General features: G+C 42.2%; 2 protein-coding genes across 2 annotated transcripts; both read right to left on the bottom strand.

The window, feature by feature from the left end:
* Positions 1 to 5,343: 5,343 nt before the first annotated feature.
* Positions 5,344 to 9,524, bottom strand: LOC124029554 (green-sensitive opsin-like). Its single transcript, XM_046341228.1, has 5 exons — positions 9,085 to 9,524; positions 8,499 to 8,667; positions 7,354 to 7,519; positions 6,939 to 7,178; positions 5,344 to 6,373 (listed from the first exon to the last, which is right to left on the bottom strand). Exons 1-5 carry the CDS (start codon positions 9,446 to 9,448, stop codon positions 6,269 to 6,271), a joined length of 1,044 nt encoding a protein of 347 aa, XP_046197184.1. The 5' UTR covers positions 9,449 to 9,524; the 3' UTR covers positions 5,344 to 6,268.
* A 2,430-nt stretch (positions 9,525 to 11,954) lies between these two features.
* On the bottom strand, positions 11,955 to 22,614 carry LOC124029566 (green-sensitive opsin-like). Its single transcript, XM_046341233.1, has 5 exons — positions 22,187 to 22,614; positions 21,639 to 21,807; positions 13,865 to 14,030; positions 13,450 to 13,689; positions 11,955 to 13,335 (listed from the first exon to the last, which is right to left on the bottom strand). The coding sequence occupies exons 1-5, from the start codon at positions 22,548 to 22,550 to the stop codon at positions 13,231 to 13,233; spliced, it is 1,044 nt and encodes a 347-aa protein (XP_046197189.1). The 5' UTR covers positions 22,551 to 22,614; the 3' UTR covers positions 11,955 to 13,230.
* Between the last annotated feature and the right edge of the window lie 120 nt (positions 22,615 to 22,734).

A 22,734-nucleotide genomic window follows, 5' to 3' on the forward strand; every position in this document is an offset into this window, starting at 1 on the left:
AACAACTACAGTCTTGACTGAAATGATTGGCACCTGTGAAAAATGTAACGATGCCATTGACCTTAATTAATAAGGGCCCCAGGACCAGTGGAAGCGAAATATCTCCATAACTGTCACGCCCTGGCCTTTAGTATTCTGTGTTTTCTTGATTATTGTGGTTAGGCCAGGGTGTGACATGATTGATTATGTGTTTGTCTTGTCTAGGGGTTTTGTAGTTTGATGGGGTTGTGTTCAGTGTAGTATTCTAGGTAAGTCTATGGTTGCCTAGAGTGGTTCTCAGAGGCAGTTGTTTATCATTGTCTCTGATTGGGAACCATATTTAGGCAGCCATATTCTTTGGGTATTTTATGGCTGATTGTTTCCTGTCTCTGTGTTTTGCACCAGTTAGGACTGTTTCGGTTTTTCCACGTGTTCTTATTTTTGTATATGTATATTGTTCACGTTATCATCTTTATTAAAGATGTTCAACCATAACCACGCTGCATTTTGGTCCTCCTCTCCTTCCCAGGAAGAAAAGCGTTACAATAACATCAAAGATTCACCACCATATTTCATATTAGGTAGTTCTTTGCATCCTTTTTTCGATGTCAAACCCACCACTGGTGTGTGCTGCCAAAGAGCTCTATTTTGATGTTTTCTGACCATAGCACCAGTTCCAATCCAAGTGCCAATGCTGTTCAGCAAACTTCAGGAGTTTACATTTATTGTATGACATGAAAATAGTGCTCTTTGGCAACACACACATCAGGGTCACCACTTGTAGTGCTAAGCAATATTTCAAGTATCACTAATATGCCTGAATTCAGACATAGTTTAGCAAGAAACTGATACAATTCAATATTGTATGAATAGCTTTCATGCCTACCAATATTGACTCATGAGTTTCTTGCTAAAGTGTGTCTATGAATATTAAAGGTTATGTATCTATCTTGTAGTTGTGTTTTGACTACCAACCTTGTTGGTTATGTATCTGTAATGTACTGTGTCGAAGCCTCAGGGGTGAGGGGTCAACTTGCAATTGACTGTCCCAAGGACAAATAAACATTATTGAATAGAATTTAGCTTGAACGTGAGTTGAAGCTGACCCCATTTCAGGTCAGTGAAAGGAAAAGCTATCTAAAAGTCAACAGTAAAATCTAGTAAAAGACTTAACTGACAGCTTCATTCCATTTAGTGACACACTGGCCACGTGTGACTTGTCACAATCAAGTGCATATCAGAATGTTTTCTTAACTGACTTTCTCGTGGTACAAAAAGGTAAATATATGAATACAATCAAATGCTGTCTGTGAGTTACCAGCTGCTACACATCTGCATGTCTAAACATATTACTTGATTAGAAAATCATTATTACACATGATTAGCTGTTTACAGCCAGGCGCCACTCGTAACAGCTAATTAAGACGTTCCTGCTACTCCATGAACACTTGGTGGTGGGACAAATGGTTTTCATCATGTATGTTGTAGACACAATCCATCTCTATAAGAATAAAGGGTTGACTATGAACATACCATGTCATTGGAGGGCAGTATGAATTGAAGTTACACACTAAGAAATCCAGGTTAATAATACCAGCCAGTACATCTTACAGTATTGGCTCAAGCTTCACCATTGTGCACAACCACTTTGAGGTATTTGTCTGGTATTGTATACCATGAACTAAAAACATTCTGCCTAAAACAGTACCATAAAACCTGTTGATTTTAATGTGTGTATTTGATCAAAAGTCATGTTACCCCATTCCCAGTATATGAAATAACTAATATTACCTCAGTTGCAGATTATTTTATGGACTTGCTTACAAAGTATTCATACCCCTTGACTTATTCCACATTTGGTTGTGTAACAGCCTGAATTCAAAATGGATGAAATACAATACCGGTCAAAGGTTTTAGAACACTACTCATTAAAGGGTTGTTCTTTATTTTTACCATTTTCTACATTGTAGAATAATAGTGAAGACATCAAAACTATGAAATAACACATATGGAATCATGTAGTAACCAAAGAAGTGTTAAACAAATCCAAATATATTTTACATTTTGATTCTTCAAATAGCCAGGCATTCTCTCGACCAGCTTCATGGGATAGTCACCTGGAATGCATTTAAATTATCCGGTGTTCCTTCTTAAAAGTTCATTTGTAGAATTTCTAGTGTAGAAGGAGCGTCTTCCACTTTCAAAGATGAAGAAGTTTCAGAATATGAGGGTCATGTCTCTGTCAATTCAGAGTCTGACAGTGAGGACCAGCCCGTTAGCATCCAGCTCATCAGCAGCCTGCAGGAGAGGAAATATGGAGTCAGAAAATGGTGAAATTGAACAGTCTTCTTGCCCCAAGGAATGAGCTACCCCGCATGGCTGCGGATGGAACCAGGAACAAAACGAAAGACGGTTACTCATGTACAGAACATAAAGTCTTCTTTTGAACTTTTCATCCCAGACACCATCCGGAAAATCATGCTGGACTGCACTAATTTGTAGGGAAGGTGTGTTTTTGGAAGGAGATGGACCAAACTCATTTACATGCATACGTTGGTGTTCTTATCCTTGCTGGTGTTTTCAGATCCAATGAAGAATCCACAGAATCCCTGTGTTATGCAGAAACTGTCAGAGAACTTTTCCGTGCCACAATGTCTCTGGAAAACCTTCCACATTATTTCCAGGAATATCCGCTTTGATAACTGAGACACCAGAGAGACAAGCTATCTGCAATCAGGTCAGTGTGGGACACGTGGGCGGACCACCTTCCCCTGTTTTACAACACTGGGCCCAATGTTACTGCTGATGAGCAGCTTATGCCATTTAGGGGCCGCTGCCCTTTCAGGCAGTCTAAACCTGCAGAATTTGGAATCAAGATCTGGGCTGCTTGTGATGCTGCTTCATCATATGCGTGGAACTTGCAAGTGTATACGGCGAAGCCAGATGGAGGAGCCCCTGAGAAGAACCAAGGGATGTGGATTGTCCTGGACATGACACAGGGACTCTGTGACCACAGTGATAACTTTTTACTTTGCACTAGCTGTCCACTTGTGATATTCTTCAACATGTTGGACATCTCGGTGTACAACGCGTTTGCCATCTGGATGGCGCTGAACCCAGATTGGAACAGAGGGAAGGTCCAGAGGAGACAGCTCTTTCTTGAAGAGCTGGGCAAGGCATTGGTAAGACCTCAAATCCAGAGGAAGCAACATATCCCATGGACTCCAGCTTCTGCAGCCATCGTGAGGAGGATTCAGGAGGAGGATGCTGGTGCCCCATCTGCCGACCCACAGAACCAACAACTCCATTACCTGAAGTAAGTGTGATGTTGCATGTTTGTGTGTCTGACTCTCCTACCCTGGCCTGCTGTAACAGTATATGTGAGTGAGTGAGTGAGTGAGTGAGTGAGTGAGTGAGTGAGTGAGTGAGTGAGTGAGTGAGTGAGTGAGTGAGTGAGTGAGTGAGTGAGATGTTAGCAAAATTCCTGAACTAAGTGTTTTCATCGTTCTAGATTGCAGCTGGTAGCAACAAGAAGCACTGTGATGTGTGTGGACCCAAATAGGACAGGAAGACACAGTACACAAGTGCAAGAAATACATTTGCAACACACACACAGTAAACTCTGTCCTTCATGTGGTGTGTAGACCTTTTTATTTTATTTATTTTACTAGGCAAGTCAGTTAAGAACAAATTCATATTATTCATAGTCATCTATTTACCACCACAAATTGATGCTGGCACTTAGACCGCACTCAACGAGCTGTATAAGGCCACAAGCAAACAAGAATGCTCATCTAGAAATGGTGCTCCTAGTGGCCGGGGACTTTAATGCAGGCAAACTTAAATCCATTTTACCACATTTCCACCTACATGTTTCAAGCAGACCACCATAGTCCATGTGCCCCAGGCAGCGAACCTGCCTAAATGATTACCACCCTGTAGCACTCACGTCCGTAGCCATGAAGTGCTTTGAAAGGCTGGTCATGGCTCACATCAACAGCATAATCCCGGATACCCTAGACCAGGCCAGGGCAACTCCAGTCCTCGAGGGCCTGATTGGTGTCAGACTTTTTCCCCAGCCCCAGCTAACACACCTGACTCCAATAATCAACTAATCAGCTAAAAATGCAATTAGGTTAAATTGGTTGTGTTTGCTAGGGATGGGGAAAAAGTGTGACTTTTTACAGGAAAAAGTGGGCCGAACAGGCCCCCGTTAACATCGGCAGGGCTATAGTGGAGCGGGTTGAGAGTTTCAAGTTCCTTGGTGTCCACATCAACAACGAACTGTCATGGTCCAAATACACCAAGACAGTCGTGAAGAAGGCATGAGAACACTGTGCAGTAACACTCCCATCCAACCTGAGCTTGAGAGGATCTGCAGAGAAGAAATCTACAAATACAGGTGTGACAATCTTGTAGCATCATACCCAAGAAGGCTCGATGCTATAATCACTGCCAAAGATGCTTCAACAAAGCACTGAGTAAAGGGTCTGAATACTTATGTAATTGTGGTATATATAAATTATATAAATTAGCAAACATTTCTAAAAACCTGTGTTTGCTTTGTCATTATGGGGTATTGTGTGTAGATTTGATCAATTTTAGAATAAGACTGTAACCTAACAAAATGTGGAGAAAGTCAAGGGGTCTGAATACTTTCCGAATTCACTGTATGTCTTACCACCAAGTAAAAAACTAAACAATTGTTGAGCAACCCCTGAGAGGAGTATTAAAAAGGAGATGCTTCTTGGCTGTAACTTCTTATACACAGTTACAGTGTGGTGCTTAGACGTGTTTTGTATCTTAATATGGCCTTTCCATGTATACATTAACTTATTGAGCAAATTCATGGTGACATTATAGGTTAAACACAGAGCTTAGTGTCACTGTCAGCACTATCAATCACCGATATCTGACACCAACAGTGACTGTCAGGCACATAAGAGCAGCTTAGAAAGAGGAAATAGATTGCAGAGAGGATTCAGAGTCCCAAAAGACAACAGAAGACTTGGCCCAGAGAAGACAGCCCTGTCTTGCTTGTTGACACAGATGAATCCCCCTCGTCACCCATTGAGTTCTTGCCATAGAACAAAGTTGTCAGGGTGTATGAAACTGCAGAGACAAAATAAGGATCAAAAGCCAGGGAATAGATACAGAATTGTACAGACCTCACCATTAAGAGGAATCAGTACTATATCAAAACTTTTGTATAAATTTCTGTATTTTTGGTAGCACCTTGTGTATAAATGTAAATATTTTTGGTTCACCTAACGTGTGACCAACTGTGATCAAACATGACTTGTCATAGAGGAATAATTATATTTGTGTACATAGTCCAGTCAAAGACATTCAATGACACAGACATCTTTTCATGCATGCATTTATTAATCTAGAATAACATTTTCATAAGAATTATTTAAAAAATGTATTCAGCAAATGATAATATACAAGTGGCCAACAAAAGCCACACGTATGTAGCCTCACATTGTACCAATTAAATCTCAATCCTTCATCGTCAAAGTATGAAAGTAGTTCAGTATGTCATTCCAAGCTCAACCATTCACAATAGGCATCTTTCCACCTCAGCTATGATTTGGTATGTATGTCACCCTCTTAACATAAATGACAGTCAATATACCAAGTGCAGATTTTTGAAAGAGTAGAGACGCCTTGATGTGTGCAGTGTAATTACATTTATATTTTAGTAATTTAGCAGACGCTCTTCTCCAGAGTGACTTACTGTACAGGAGCAATTAGGGATAAATGCGTCGCTCGATCAAGGGCACACGGACATATTTTTCACCTAGTTGGCTAAGGGATTCGGACAAGTGACTCTTCAGGTACTGGCTCAACGCTCTTAACTGCTATGCTACCTGCAACCACCCATAATTGGCAAGAATCCACTTTGTGTCAAAGTAGCATGACTTGCCTTTTAGTGGTATTGCTGTTCATTAATGCAGGTGTTGCTCAGAGAGGAATTGTTTGTCTCACTTTGAAGAGTGCCCAAAGCTACGGAGCGAAAACAAAACCTTCAAGTGGTTCGTCATGAAAACTCTTGAGGATTCAACTTGCTGGGAAAAATGAAAAATCACAACTTGAAAGTTCTCCTGTGCTCCGGTGGTCTAAGGAAATACAACATATATTGCACAATAAAAATTGGATATGTTTGATTAAGCAATGTTTTGTGTTTTGAGGACTGTACTGTAAGAGGGCATCTTCTGATTAGAAAATAAATCCACCTAATTGAAAATATGCCAGTCCATGTAAAAAATAAAATCTTTGGACGTTGTTATGCAGGGCCCACAGAGGACACTTCTGTCTTGCTTGCTGAAACAGAGGTCTCATCTTCAGTTCCTGAACTAATTCCTACAGCAGCCAACATGCAGCTACGGAACTGTAGAGAGAGAAGGATAATTAGAGAAATAGATTGTTAGCATTTTTCACTTTGCCCAACATGAAGCATTGTTTATTGATGCACAAAAGAGAGAGCCCAACATACACTGTATACAAAACATTAAAGACACCTGCTCTTTCCATGACATAGACTGTCCAGGTGAATCCAGGTGAAAGCTATGGTCCCTTCTTGATGTCACTTGTTAAATCTACTTCAATCAATGTAGTTGAAGGGGAGGAGACAGGTTATAGAAGGATTTTTAAGGCGTAAGGCATTTGAGACATGGATTGTGTGTGTGCCATTTACGGGGTGAATGGGCAAGTTAAAATATTTACATTTCTTTGATTGTGTGTGTGCCATTTACGGGGTGAATGGGCAAAAATATTTAGATGCACTAAAATGGTTGTTCCACTTTACATTTCTTTGAACAAATGTTTAAATGAACAGTTTATGGTAGTATGCGCACTGGTTTGTGACAAGAACTGCAATGCTGCTGGGGTTTTCACACTTTCACATTTTCATGTGTGTGGGGGGTTGTTTGGTATAGTCAGTGTTTGTTACCAACCTGTTTGTTCATCAACACATAGATGACTGGGTTGAAGATGGCTGAGCTCTTTGAGAAGAAGGCTGGAATAGCCATGGCTGTGGCTGTAAAGGCAGCTCCTTTGTTGAAGAAAATCCAGGCAGCAAAGCTGGCATAGGGGGTCCAGGCAATCAGGAAACCACAAACCATCAGGATGCACATACGTGTCACTTCCTTCTCAGCTTTCTGGGTAGATGCTGAGTCCTGCTGGGAAGCTGCAGCCTGAAAACAAACAAGGGAACACACATGAAATCAGATGATTGCTTGAAAAAAAGTATGAGCAGTATATCTCAAATACTTTCAACCACCAAATATCGAGTGATTCATTTGTTGTGTTTCGGAAAAAGGGATAGACAAACTGTCTGTCTGAGCAGTGTACAATAATTAACCGTCTTACCGCCTTGACTGTGAGGACAAGGCTTCCGTACGTGAAGAAGATGGTGACGACAGGAACACAGAAGTGGCAGCTGAACATGTAGAGCACATATGATTCATTGTTGAAGCCTTCGGCCAAGGTGTAGTAATCAGGTCCACATGAGCACTGCATGCCCTCTGGGATATATCTATGTGGGAAAGACAATAAATGAGCCTGTTTTAAAATATTTTGCTTTAAAATGTATAAAAGGTTATCACAGTTATTCACTTGATGAAGTATTTGAGTTGTAAACTCCCATCTGAAAGACCATTACTGTAATTACTGCACTTGTCAAATGTATTAATCAGATCATTGACTTAGATGCTGTATAACTATACTTATGCAGTATAATCCAATGAGATTGTTTTTGCCCTTTCTCAGAGCCAAATCCAATCCTGAAGGGCAGAATATTGAGAGGCTATTGTCAGCATCCTAAAAGCACAAACTCACTACTGAAAACACTACTTCCACCTACTTCCACCTCACCTCACTCCATCTCACCAGATCAGATCACAATCTTTCCCAAAACATTCCTGGCCACTATGATTGGATCTTGGAGAACCAGAAACCATTTTAAATTCAGGTGTAAATATTATTAATGATTTCAAATACAGTTTTCACCTTATTTGGAAGAGGAAGTAGTCAGTTTACTGTGCCTGTTAAGTTTTATGTATACCATTGTAACAACAATGAGAGAACTGAGAGGCAAAGACTGACAAGAGCTACTGTACAGTACTGTAGTAGAGAACTAAACAAGCGCTCCCAGTTTATTGAAATGGGGGAAGGGTGGCAGATTGCCTCCAGATTGCTTGCCTGCCCTCTCTACAGGGTGCAAACAGTACCAAACCAATATCAATCATTTACTTCTCATCCAGTTTTGCATTAACTAATCAGACAGGGTATTTAACATTGTTTGTAATTGATCTATCCATTGTGGGTGAATCTTAACTTCCACTTATCTCAAATTTTCACTTAGTCTCCCATTGAAATCACTGCACGACAAAGTGTAACTTAAGTGGAAGTTGTGATTCCAGAAGCAGCAACTGCCATTTGTGGTGAGCAAGAGGAGTTACCCCCTTCAATGTAAAGCTCTGTGAGACCTCTTATTAATCAATGTGTTGAGTTACCTAGACCAGCCAACCAATGGGGGGGCAGCACAGGCCATTGCCATGACCCAGGTGAATGCACATCCGGCACCAGCGTGGGTGGTAGTGAATGTGAAGCTGCCCATGGGCTTGCAGACGACAATGTATCTCTCAATGGCCAGCACCACCAGAGACCACAGAGCAACCTGACCTAGAATGAGACAAGGAAAGTGAGCAGTTATGACTTGTTTTCCATTTGGTTGCTGAGACTTCTTCCAGCATCTCCATCAATGTGTGTATGTCAAACAATTCATATTTTTTTAGACCAGGATTGATTGCTTATATCAGTCGGTTTGTTCAGACATAAATCATTGATCTAAATATAGCAACACAATAAATATAATTTGACCTAGTTTGGCTGTATTACACAAATCCAGTGAGACCAGGTGAGAGTTTTATCCAGTGAGATCAGGTGAGACAACCACATATCACAGTCATAGAAAATACATTTTCCCTTAATCCATTGGTTATGAGGAAAGTCAGTGCTAGTAAGAAAATAAACATTTGTGTTATGTGTGTATGTGTGTGGGTGGGGGGTGTGTGTGTATGTGACTAGATGTTCTCTTACCTCCAAGTGTAGCCATGAAACCCTCGATGGCACAGCCTATAGGTCCAAAGACGAAGTAGCCATTGACAGCAGATGTAATGGTGATAGTGAATCCAAAGAGAACCATGATCATTCCAGCTGCAGCCAAATTGACCAGGATGAAGTTGAGGGGTTGCTGGAGCTTCTTGTTTGTCGCTGTGACGTACAAGGTCAGACCGTTGATGGGGAATCCAAAACAGATCAGGAAGAACATGTAGACAGCAAGCAGATAGAATTGCCATGGATCCGCCAAGTAGTACTGAGGATATTCAAAGGGACTTCTTACAAGTCCAGTCCTGTTGGACATGGGGATGTAGAAGTTGTTTCCTTCAGTGCCGTTCTGCATCTTTAACCAGGGAGTGGTTGAGATGAAAAGTGGAGAATCTGCTCTAGCTGCAGTCTAGTGTCTTCTGGCTCCTTCATTATCAGGGATTCTATGGGTATGGTTATATACCCTTCTAAGCAGCCTCATCAGGGATCAACTGGTGATCAAGGAGAGTACCACGTGGAGGGGGAGGCAGGGGGTGGGGCCACGTGGGGAGACGGGTGGGGGGATTTGAATGAGAGTGATTGGATAATTGGTCTTGTCATAATCACCTAGATCAAGGGTAGGCAACCCTTTTTTGGGGGGGGGGTCCAGTGTTTCTATGTCAAACTGTTTTGCTATATTTCAGTCTTCTGTGATGTACAGTGGGGCAAAAAAAGTATTTAGTCAGCCACCAATTGTGCAAGTTCTCCCACTTAAAAATATGAGAGAGGCCTGTAATTTTCATCATAGGTACACTTCAACTATGACAGACAAAATTAGAAAAACAAATCCAGAAAATCACATTGTAGGATTTTTAATGAATTTGCAAATTATGGTGGAAAATAAGCATTTGGTCACCTATAAACAAGCACGATTTCTGTCTCTCACAGACCGGTAACTTCTTCTTTAAGAGGCTCCTCTGTCCTCCACTCGTTACCTGTATTAATGGCACCTGTTTGAACTTGTTGTCAGTATAAAAGACACCTGTCCACAACCTCAAATAGTCACACTACAAACTCCACTATGGCCAAGACCAAACAGCTGTCAAAGGACACCAGAAACAAAATTGTAGACCTGCACCAGGGTGGGAAGACTGAATCTGCAATAGGTAAGCAGCTTGGTTTGAAGAAATCAACTGTGGGAGCAATTATTAGGAAATGGAAGACATACAAGACCACTGATAATCTCCCTCGATCTGGGGCTCCACGCAAGATCTCACCCCGTGGGGTCAAAATGATCACAAGAATGGTAAGCAAAATCCCAGAGCCACACGGGGGGACCTAGTGAATGACCTGCAGAGAGCTGGGACCAAAGTAACAAAGCCTACCATCAGCAAGGGCATTGAAGATGAAACGTGGCTGGGTCTTTCAGCATGACAATGATCCCAAACACACCACCCGGGCAACGAAGGAGTGGCTTCGTAAGAAGCATTTCAAGGCCCTGGAGTGGCCTAGCCAGTCTCCAGATCTCAACCCCATAGAAAATCTTTGGAGGAGTTGAAAGTTTGTGTTGCCCAGCAACAGCCCCAAAACATCACTGCTCTAGAGGAGATCTGCATGGAGGAATGGGCCAAAATACCAGCAACAGTGTGTGAAAACCTTGTGAAGACTTACAGAAAACGTTTGACCTCTGTCATTGCCAACAAAGGGTATATAACAAAGATTTTAGATACATTTTTGTTATTGACCAATTACTTATTTTCCACCATAATTTGCAAATAAATTCATTAAAAATCCTACAATGTGATTTTCTGGATTTTTTTTCTGATTTTGTCTGTCATGGTTGAAGTATAAAGTATAATATGGGGATACAAACTCAACATTGAATATATTTCAACTCTATATCTGATATGGTACAGGTGCCTTCTTTTTTGTAAGCCCATACCTATATGTGTGGTGTATACTTTCGTTTCAAAGTACATTTGTTTAAGACTACCAATAAGCACTGTGTGTGACCCTGATTTAGCCCATTGCAGTAAAAGGTTAATATGGCCTTTCCGTGTATACATTAGCTTGTTGAGAAAATCCATGGTGACACTATAGGTTAAACACAGAGCTTAGTGTCACTGTCAGGACTATCAATCACCGATATCTGACACCAACAGTGACTGTCAGACACATAAGAGCAGCTTAGAAAGAAGAAATAGAATGAAGAGAGGATTCAGAGTCCCAAAAGACAACAGAAGACTTGGCCCAGAGAAGACAGTCCTGTCTTGCTTGTTGACACCGAAGAAGCCCTTGAGTTCTTGCCACACAACATGGTCAGGGTGTTTGAAACTGTAGAGAAAGAATAAGGACCAGGACCAGCCAGGGACTAGATACAGACTCTTGTATATGACATGGCAATGAAGATGAATTTGCAATAAATTAACAACTTTTTTTGGTAGCACCTTGTGTATAAATCAATTAATATTGTTGGTAGAGCCTAACATGTGTGACCAACTGGGATCAAAACAACCAAACATTAATTCTCATATAATTATATTTTTGTACATATCCAGTCAAAAACATTCAACGACACAAAAACCTTTTGATGCATGCATTTATTAATCTAAAATAACATTAATAAGTATTTATAAAATGTTTTCAGCAAATTATAGCATAAAGGTGGCCAACAAATGCCACATCAGGAACACCTGCTCTTTCCATGAAAAAGACTGACCAGGTGAATCCAGGTGAAAGCTATGATCCCTTATTGATGTCACTTAATCAGTGTAGATGAAGGGGAGGAGACATATTAATGAAGGATTTTTAAACCTTGAGACAATTGTGACATGGATTGTGTATGTGTGTCAGTCAGCGGGTGAATGGGCAAGACAACATATTATATATATATATATATATATATATATAACATATTGAAGTCCCTTTGAACAGGGTACGGTACAAGGTGCCAGGCACACCAGTTTGTGTCAAGAACTGCAACGCTACTGGGGTTTTCACACTCAGCAGTTACCCATGTGTATCAAGAATGGTACACCACTCAAAGGACATCCAGCCAACTTAAAACAACTGTGGAAAGAATTGGAGTCAACATGGGCCAGTCTCCATGTGGAATGCTTTCAACACCTTGTAGAGTCATGCCCTGACAAATTGAGGCTGTTCTGAGGGCAAAAGTGTGTAATAAATAGAACAATTATGATTGTCGGCTCCTAGGCAATTTAACCTCCCAACAATCCACATATTTGTTATTAGAGACTTCTCTCTTCCCGGATTCCCCGCAGGTGAAGGGACAGTAGGGGCACAATCAGCAACTCAATATTAGGAAGACATTTTTAATGTTTTGTACACTCAGTATATGCAGCCTCATTTCGTACCAATTCAATCTCAATCCTTCAAGACAAAAGCATGAGAGTAGTTCACTATGCCATCTCAAGCTCAAGCAATTTTGTAGAGAAGGTATTGTGTGAAGCAATGGAAAAGAGTCCTAATTTGGTATGCATGTCACTTTTTTTAAAGAATGACAGTCAGTATACCAAGTGCAGATTTGTGAAAGGGTGGAGAAGCAATGAAGCGTAATTACATTTACATTCTAGTCATTTACCAGACACTCTTATCCAGAGTGACATATAGTAGAAATGATGGTTAAGTGCCTTGCTCAATCAGCAGTTTTTTCACCTCGTCGGCTCTGGGATTCAAGCCAGCAACCTTTTGGTTAATGGCCGGACGCTCTTAACCGCTACGCTACCTGCTGCCCCCTCCCTTGTAATTGGCAAGAATCCACTTTCTGTCACAGTAGCATGACTTGCCTTTTAGTGGTATTGCTGTCCTTTACAGCAGGTGATGCTCAGAGGGGAATTGTGTCTCACTGTGACGGGTGCCCAAAGCTATGGTGCAAAAACCAAACCTTCAAGTGGTTAATCATGAAAACTCTTGAGGATTCACCTTGCTGGGAAAAAATGAAAAATCACAATGTGAATGTTCTCCTGTGCTTCGGTGGTCTAAGAAACTGCAACATAAAATGCAGAGTAAAAATTGGCTATGTTTGATTATGCAATGTTTTGAGGACTGTACCATAAGAGAGCATCTTCTGATTAGAAAATAAATCTACCTAATTGAAAATTTGCCAGTCCATGTAAAAAATGTAATCCTTTGAAGTTGTTATGCAGGGCCCACAGAGGACACTTCTGTCTTGCTTGCTGAAACAGAGGTCTCATCTTCAGTTCCTGAACTAATTCCTACAGCAGCCAACATGCAGCTACGGAACTGTAGAGAGAGAAGGATAATTAGAGAAATAGATTGTTAGCATTTTTCACTTTTCCCAACATGAAGCATTGTTTATTGATGCACAAAAGAGAGAGATCAAAATATGTTACCAACCTGTTTGTTCATCAGCACATAGATGACTGGGTTGAAGATGGCTGAGCTCTTTGAGAAGAAGGCTGGAATAGCCATGGCTGTGGCTGTAAAGGCAGCTCCTTTGTTGAAGAAGATCCAGGCAGCAAAGCTGGCATAGGGGGTCCAGGCAATCAGGAAACCACAAACCATCAGGAAGCACATACGTGTCACTTCCTTCTCAGCTTTCTGGGTGGATGCTGAGTCCTGCTGGGAAGCTGCAGCCTGAAAACAAACAAGGGAACACACATGAAATCAAATAATTGTTTGAAAAAAGTATGGGCAGTATATCTCAAATACTTTTAACCACCGAATATGGAATCGATTGATTTGTTGTGTTTCGGAAAAAGGGATAGATAAACTGTCTGTCTGAGCAGTGCACTAGAATTAACCGTCTTACCGCCTTGACTGTGAGGACAAGGCTTCCGTACGTGAAGAAGATGGTGACGACAGGAACACAGAAGTGGCAGCTGAACATGTAGAGCACATATGATTCATTGTTGAAGCCTTCGGCCAAGGTGTAGTAATCAGGTCCACATGAGCACTGCATGCCCTCTGGGATATATCTATGTGGGAAAGACAATAAATGAGCCTATATTCAAATATTTTACTTTAAAATGTATAAAAGGTTATCACAGTTATACCTTGGATGATGTCTTTGAATAATAGTCTTTCAGAAAGGAGTTTACTATGAATACAATACTTGTCAAATGTATAAATCAGATTGACTTAGATGCCGTTTATCTATACGTATGTAGTATAACCAGATGAGATGGTTTTTGCCCTTTCTGAGAATGTTGAGAGGCTATGGTCAGCATCCTTTAAACACAAACTCAAAATGTCTACTTCCACCTCAGTGTGTGATCTCACCAGATCAGATCACAATCTTTCCCAAAACCTTCCTGGCCACTCCGATCGGATCTTTGAGAACCAGACACTATTTTAACTTCAGGTGTAAATTAAATAAGTGAATCTAGAATAATGTGCCACCTTATTTGAAAGAAGTGGTCAGTTTACTGTGCCAGTTAAGTTATGAATAACATAACTAGAAAACTGAGGCCAAGACTGAAAAGAGCTACTGTACAGTACTGTAGTAGAGAGCTACTCAGGGGGCTTCCGAGTGGTGCAGCAGTCTCAGGCACTGCATCTCAGTGCAAGAGGCGACACTACAGTCCCTAGTTTGAATCCAGACTGCATCACATGCAGCTGTGAATGGGAGTCCCATATGGCGCGCGAACAATTGGCCCAGAATTGGCCGGGGTATGCCGTCATTGTAAATAAGAATTTGTTCTTAACCGACTTGCCTTTCTCCAGTCTATTGAAGTGGGGAAAGGATGGCAAATTGTCTGCAGATTGCTTGCCTGCTCTCTCTACAGTACCAAACCGTTAAATTAACTTCTCATCCAGTTATGTATTAACTAATCAGACTTGGTAGTTGACACAGTTTGTAATTTATCTATCCATTGAGGGTGAATCCTAAATTCCACTTATCTCAAATTTTCACTTTGTCTCCTATTTAAACCAATGCACAACAAAGTGAAATTTAAGTGGAAGTTGTGATTCGCACCAATGTAATCACACCCTGGTGGTACTCACGCCTCAAGACTATATTACATTTACACTTACATTTAAGTCATTTAGCAGACGCTCTTATCTAGAGCGACTTACAAATATTAGACCATTACGGTCTCCGGTTCTAAGGCAAGGTTGCACTGATGCATTCACTGGTTTAAGCCGATATGGCCAACATGTTTCTTCTAGTCTTTCAACTAAGGCTGAATGAATAAACCACGTAAAAACGTTCATATTTTCTTTTGTTTGAAGACCTATTCAGGCCCATGCTCCATTATTTCTGAGTACAGTGGTCTCCAGAATGTCTGTTACATTTTAGTCATTTAACAGACTCTTCTCCAGAGCGACTTACAGTTAGAGCATTAATCTTAAGATGGCTAAGTGGGACAACCTCATATCACAGGCATAAAAAGTACATTTTTCCTCAACAACGTAACTATCAGTAGAGCCAGATTTAGAATGGGGGGGGGGTTGGACTGTTTGAAGAGGTTTTGTTTTCGGGAAAATGGGCAGGGACACCGCTGTCCTAGCTTCAGGGAGAAGCTGGTTCCAATATTGGGGTGCCAGGACAGAAGAACTTGGACTGGGCTGAGCGGGAACTGCCATACCGTAGGGGCGGGAGGGCCAAAAGACCTGAGGTGGCTCAGGTGTAGGGTTTGAGCATAGCCTGAAGGTAGGGAGGGGCTGTTCCTCTTTCTTTTCCATAGGTAAGCACCATGGTCTTGTAGTGCATGCGAGCTTCGACTGGAAGTCAATGGAGTGTGCAGAGGAGTGGGGTGACATGAGAGAACCTGGGAAGGTTGAAACTCAGGTGGGCTGCAGCATTCTGGATAAGATGCAGGGGTTCAATGGCACAAGTGGGGAGCCCAGCCAACAACGAGTTGCAGTAGTCCAGACGTGAGAGGACAAGTACCTAGATTAGGACCTGCTCTGCATCCTGTGTGAGGTAGGGTTGTACTCCACGGATGTTGTAGAGCATGAACCTGGGTGTCAGAAAGGGGGAAGGATTAAAGTAGTTGAGTGTCATCTGCATAGCAATGGTAGGAGTGACCATGTGAGGATATGACGGAGCCGGGTGACTTGGTGCATAGAGACAAGACAAGAGGGCCTAGAACTGAGCCTTGGGGGACACCAGTAGTGAGAGTACGTGGTGTAGACAGATTCTGTCCACATCACCTGGTAGGGGCGGCCTGCATAGCCTGAGACGCCCAGCCCTTAGGGTGGAAAGGAGGATCTGATGGTTCACTGTGTCGAAGGCAGCGGATATATCGAGGTGGAAAAGAACAGAGGAGAAAGAGTCAGCTTTGGCAGTGCGGAGAGCCTCCGTGACACAAAGAAGAGCAGTCTCAGATGAGTGACCCATCTTGAAGCCTGACTGGTTAGGGTCAAGAAAATCCTTCTGTGAAAGGTAACGAGAAAGTTGATCAGAGACGGTGCTCTTCCAGAAGTGGTGCTCCTAGTGGCCGGGGACTTTAATGCAGGAAGACCTCATCTCTACCAGCATGGGATACAGGTCTATAGTTTGATGTCAGATTAATCAAGTGTTGGTTTCTTGAGGAGGGGAGCAACTCAGGCCAGTTTGAAGTCAGAGGGGATGCAGCCAGTGGTCAAGGATGAGTTGATGAGGGAAGTGAGGAATGGAAGAAGGTCTCCAGGGAGACGGGAGGAAGGGATGGGGTTGAGTGGGCAGGTTGTCGGGCGGCCAGACCTCACTAGTCACAGGATGTCATCTGGAGAGAAAGAGGTTAAGGCGTGGGGTAGTTCTATGGAAATGAGACCAGTGGACTCAATAGGCTGAGTGAATAGCGGATGTCGTCAACCATTTTCAAAGTGGTTGACAAAATCGTCCCCAGAGAAGGAGGACAGAGGGGGAGGGATTGAGGATTAAGGAGGGAGGAGAAGAGGTTCATAGGGTTAGACACAGAAGCTTGAAATGTAGAATGTGGCCTTTAGCAGTGGATACAGAGGAGGGAGTGAAAGGATGATAGGTCCTCCGGAAGTTTAGATTTCCTCCATTTTAGATTTCCTCCATTTTCGCTCAGCTGCCCTGTTCTGTAAGCTCTTTTTGCTCGTAACGAGTCACTAGGCCACGGAGCAGGATGGGAGGGCTGAGCTGTTCGGAAAGAAAGGAGACAGTGCAAATTATAGGATGTGGAAAGGGAGGAGAGTAGAGTCAAGAGTCAGAATCAGGAGACCGGAGGGAGAATGATTTAGCAGAAGGGGGAGATGATATGGTAAAAGAGGAGAGAGAGCGAAGAATGTGATGGCGCATTACCATCTGGGTAGGGTAAGATTAGTTAGGATTGGAGGAAAGGTAGACAGAAAAGGAAACAATGAAGTGATCATAGACCTGGAGGGGCAAGAGAGGCAAGGAGGGGAGAGAGAGATGGAATGGAATGAATCAGACGACGGGAGGTTGAAGTCGCCAAGTACGAAGAGCAGTGAGCCATCATCAATAAATGAGCTTGAGGAACTCTCCAAGGGCACCTGGTGGGTGATAGATGTCCACTCAAGCTTAACATTATTGACAAGTGACAATGACAGCATGGAATTTAAATAAGGAGATGGACAGATTGAGAGAGGGGGAAAAGAGAAAATCTCCACTTAGGAGAAATGACAAAACATTGCAGCCAAGGCGTGGGGAGCGTCTGTAAAGTCTAAAGTCTAGAAAACATACACACATAGTTGACAAAGCTACAAAAGAGCAAAAGGAGATGTAAATAACTAGGTAAGATACACAAGTGACAGAGTGGTGTGGAAACTTCCTCTCTCAAAGAACATTGCAGAACAACTCAGCAGAACCGTCTTTGTTTCGGTGATGGTCTTAGTTTACATTTACATTTACATTTACATTTAAGTCATTTAGCAGACGCTCTTATCCAGAGCGACTTACAAATTGGTGCATTCACCTTATGACATCCAGTGGAACAGTCACTTTACAATAGTGCATCTAAATCTTAAAGGGGGGGTGAGAAGGATTACTTATCCTATCCTAGGTATTCCTTAAAGAGGTGGGGTTTCAGGTGTCTCCGGAAGGTGGTGATTGACTCCGCTGTCCTGGCGTCGTGAGGGAGTTTGTTCCACCATTGGGGGGCCAGAGCAGCGAACAGTTTTGACTGGGCTGAGCGGGAACTGTACTTCCTCAGTGGTAGGGAGGCGAGCAGGCCAGAGGTGGATGAACGCAGTGCCCTTGTTTGGGTGTAGGGCCTGATCAGAGCCTGGAGGTACTGAGGTGCTGTTCCCCTCACAGCTCCGTAGGCAAGCACCATGGTCTTGTAGCGGATGCGAGCTTCAACTGGAAGCCAGTGGAGAGAGCGGAGGAGCGGGGTGACGTGAGAGAACTTGGGAAGGTTGAACACCAGACGGGCTGAGGCGTTCTGGATGAGTTGTAGGGGACACGACCGCCACTTACACCTGCTGTTGAGAAACCAGCGGAGATTGAAGAACTAACACTAATTGCTAATTGCCTAGCAAAGGTGCAGAGCACACCTCCCTGTACTAATTTCTGATTGTTTAGTAGAGGTGAAAGCACTCCCCCTCCAATACAGCCACTGATTACCAAAAACAAGCCACAAATTGCCCTGCCCCTTGATTCTGGTTGATGTGTTAACACCTATCTGCAAATGATGAGCAGTCAGGAGTTCACACACCAAGTAGGCTACTGGGAAGACAGTGTTAGACACATAAAGACCAAAACATGATACTTATCACTCCTGGAGATATCAGGAGTCCTCTAGCTATAGAATGATTTGAAGTTACCAATCAGACAAGCTAAGCTGCAGTAACAACATCAGTCAAGTGATCTGAGTCAGATAAGATCATGTAAGCTATCTCACTGACATAAGGTCTAGCCTAGCCTATGGGAGAGAGTATTTAGGTTCATGCTAAGGTATCAGATAAGATTCAGTGAACTTCATCAACTAAACATACTTTTTCACATTATGCATTCTTTTGTTGGCTATCATGTTCTAAACTACACAAGATTGGGCCTCATTAGGTCTGGTTGGACATGGTTAAATTTCAAATCTGTTCACACTATCCTTAAATGTTATAATTTCTAGCCTAAAATTGGCATTATCCCTTTTCACCTCTCCACTAAAAAGACTGATGTGTCAAGGTTTCTTGAGCAAAACCAGAAAAGGCTATTTGTGGTGAGCAAGATGAGTTACCCCCTTGCAATGTATATCTCTGTGAGACCTCTTATTACAGTTTTTTTTACAATCGCTAGGACCCCTTTCTCAATACTTAGGTCCCTTTGTCAAAACTCTTCACACAGTTTTCCTAACCAACTTTTAGCCTGGCGCAGCAGTTAATTTCACATCCAAAATGCACTAAAACTAACACTTCATGCATTTCTCAAATCAACTCATTCTTCCATAACACTAGCAAAGGTTGTCACCCAATAAGCACACTTTGTCACTCATAAAACAATGACCTAAAAAAAACTAACAACACGTAGCATTACACAATGTTTTCTTTTGTAAAATGTCTTTACAAAACAAGAATGACACCTCTCTACTGTTTAGAATCCACTGCAGTATATGTTACAGGAATGAATAGCTTCAATAGGTTTTATGTCATTTTCTGGCATTGAGTGATTCCAAAATACAAGAATTTGTATATACACCATCCTCCAATGCAGATAACGTAGCAATGCTAGTCAACCCTGTCTTCTGCATTTGGCCACAGGTTCTCAGCCACATCACATCTTATGTCAACTTGGGCAATACACCTAGGAAAGAATATTTTGGCATGCCTGGTCCATCCCTGGCAATCTTCTGCAGAAATGTCCAGGCATCCAGCATTCATTGCATCCAGGAGGGACATTTGATCATGTGGATGGTGGTCATAAACCTTCCACCTCCATGAGGTAAATCATTCCTCTATGGGGTTGAGGAATGGTGAGTAAGGTGGTAGGAAAAGTGACACCGTCCTGGGATGGGCTGCAAACCACTCTGTGACTGCACGGAAGTGGTGAAATGCCACATTGTCCCATACAATTACAAACGTTAGCTGATTTCGCCCCACTGCAACCCTTTCCTCGCCTGGCACAACCCTTCCATAGAGGTCATCCAGGAATGAAATGAGATGCTCGGTGTTGTATGGCCCAATTAGCAGTTAGTGTAACAGCAGTCCATCAGAGGATATTGCTGCACACATTGTGATGTTGTCACCCCTCTGGCCCAGGACATCCACTGTGGCTCTTTTCCTAATCACATTCCTTCATCGCCGCCGTGTTTTGGCCAAGTTGAAACCAGCCTTATCCACAAAGATGAATATGTGGGGTGTTTACCTGGTTTCAATCTACATGATAATAATATTACGGTAGTTTACATTATACCTAAAAACACGCCATTGTGTGCCTCTGCCCTGTTTGGTTTTGTTCAAACCCAGTTCTGTGTTTTATAGTCATCTTACCTGGATATATTGGTTTCTGAGTTGCTTGACTCGTTCAGAGATCCTCTCAAAGGGGACAGTATACAACTGCTTCATACTGACTTGATATTGTTTCAGGACTCTATAAATATTTGTTATGCTTACATTGTGAATATTTCCAAATGTAATGTTGTCTGCAAAAACTCTGTTCTGAAAATCTGTGAGTTGTATGCCTTTGTTTCTGATGACCATATCAACATTTGCAGTTTCCTGCACAGCAGTGAAAATCCTACCTCTCCCGCCTGTGGGAGGTAACCGTTGGGTCCTAAGCAGAAATACAAAAACAATTACACACAAGTGGATTTGGAGGCTTTGCTCAATTTACTTCTATAATGTGCAGTTCTGTCAGATGCCCTTGCAGAATGCACATCTTATCTGTTGTTTTGCCGGACATTTCTCACAATAGATGCCACTGTTGAGCGTTGCAGATTTGGCTGCACTCTCAGACCAGCCTTTCTCATTCATAGACCATGATTTATTACATGATCAATTATAGTAGCCCTAATCTCATCTGAGACTACAGCTCTTGATCTTCCTCTCAGTCTTCTTCCACCACGCATACGTACTCCTCTCCCTCTCCCCTCTCCCTCTCTTCTTACTCTGTCAGCCACTTCTCTATCTCTGGCTGGGTCCATGTTTACATTACAGTACAGCATTATTCCTAAAATGTCCCCTTTTGTATAGATGGTAATGAAATTGATAGGCTAACAACCAGGTAGGTGTTCAGCTACAATGGGATTCAGCTGTGGTTGGTCTAATTGTTTTGATAGTATTTCATTTTTGGAATATATTTCAATACGGTATTACTGTAGAAATGTAGCAAATTGCTGTCCTATTAAATTTTATGTTATAGGTTAGGTTTTTTTACTAAAGTTTAACGTTTTTACATAAGATTATGTAAACTTGTGCAAATTGGCCTGTAGGTACATAGACACAAACACCACCAAAACTCTGCGTGAGAAAATGATTCAAACGATTGAAATTTGAAAGATGTAGTCATTGAATGCATTTTGTGCCAAAGCAATGAACAATGATCCACAGTTTAGCCCACATAGACTGCTGTTGTGCTCACTGTGTGAAGAGTTTTGAAAAAGTGACCTAAGTATTGAGAAATGTGTCATAGCGATTGTCAAAATAAAATAAAACTGTAATCAAAGTTGAGTTACCTAGACCAGCCAACCAATGGGGGGGCAGCACAGGCCATTGCCATGACCCAGGTGAATGCACATCCGGCACCAGCGTGGGTGGTAGTGAATGTGAAGCTGCCCATGGGCTTGCAGACGACAATGTATCTCTCAATGGCCAGCACCACCAGAGACCACAGAGAAACCTGACCTATAATGAGACAAGGAAAGTGAGTAGTTATATCTTGTTGTCCAATTGGTTGCTGAGACTTCCCCCAGCATCTCCATCAATGTACGTATCTCAAACAATTCATGTTTCGTAGACCAGGATTGGTTGATAATATCAGTCGGTTAGTTGAGACATAATGGTATTATGTAAATATAGTAACAAAATAACTAGAATTTGACTTTGTCTGGCTGTATTGCACAAATACACTTTTATCCAGTGAGACGAGGTGAGACAACCAGATATCACTGTCATAGAAAATACATTTCCCCATAATTCAGTACTTATTAACAAAGTCAGTGCTAGTAGAAATATTTGAAGTTGTGTCTTGCGTGGGGGTGTATGTTACTGGATATTCTCTTACCTCCAATTGTAGCCATGAAACCCTCGATGGCACAGCCTATAGGTCCAAAGACGAAGTAGCCATTGATGGAGGTAATGAAGGTAATGGTGAATCCAAAGACTACCATGATCATTCCAGCTGCAGCCAAATTGACCAGGATGAAGTTGAGGGGTTGCTGGAGCTTCTTGTTTGTGGCTGTGACGTACAAGGTCAGACCGTTGATGGGGAATCCAAAACAGATCAGGAAGAACATGTAGACAGCAAGACCATAGAATTGCCATGGATCCGCCAAGTAGTACTGAGGATATTCAAAGGGACTTCTTACAAGTCCAGTCCTGTTGGACATGGGGATGTAGAAGTTGTTTCCTTCAGTGCCGTTCTGCATCTTTAACCAGGGAGTGGTTGAGATGAAAAGTGGAGAATCTGCTCTAGCTGCAGTCTAGTGTCTTCTGGCTTCTTTATTATTTGGGATGCTCTGGGTATGTTTATATACACGTCTAAGCAGCCTCATCAGGGATCAACTGGTGATCAACGGGTGTTCAAGGAGAATACCACGTGGGGGGGGGGGG

Source organism: Oncorhynchus gorbuscha, linkage group LG03, assembly GCF_021184085.1.
Source record: "Oncorhynchus gorbuscha isolate QuinsamMale2020 ecotype Even-year linkage group LG03, OgorEven_v1.0, whole genome shotgun sequence".
Lineage (NCBI taxonomy): Eukaryota > Metazoa > Chordata > Actinopteri > Salmoniformes > Salmonidae > Oncorhynchus > Oncorhynchus gorbuscha.

Coding starts and splice junctions, on each gene's coding strand:
- LOC124029554 (XM_046341228.1), bottom strand. CDS start 9,448: ATGCAGAACGGCACTGAAGGAAACAACTTCTACATCCCCATGTCCAAC. Junction 7,179..7,353: donor TTGTCCTCACAGTCAAGGCG/GTAAGACGGTTA, acceptor GTTTGTTTTCAG/GCTGCAGCTTCCCAGCAGGA. Junction 6,374..6,938: donor ATGTGTTGATGAACAAACAG/GTTGGTAACAAA, acceptor CTCTCTCTACAG/TTCCGTAGCTGCATGTTGGC.
- LOC124029566 (XM_046341233.1), bottom strand. CDS start 22,550: ATGCAGAACGGCACTGAAGGAAACAACTTCTACATCCCCATGTCCAAC. Junction 21,808..22,186: donor TTTCATGGCTACAATTGGAG/GTAAGAGAATAT, acceptor GTCTCATTATAG/GTCAGGTTTCTCTGTGGTCT. Junction 14,031..21,638: donor CCATTGGTTGGCTGGTCTAG/GTAACTCAACTT, acceptor TTTCCCACATAG/ATATATCCCAGAGGGCATGC.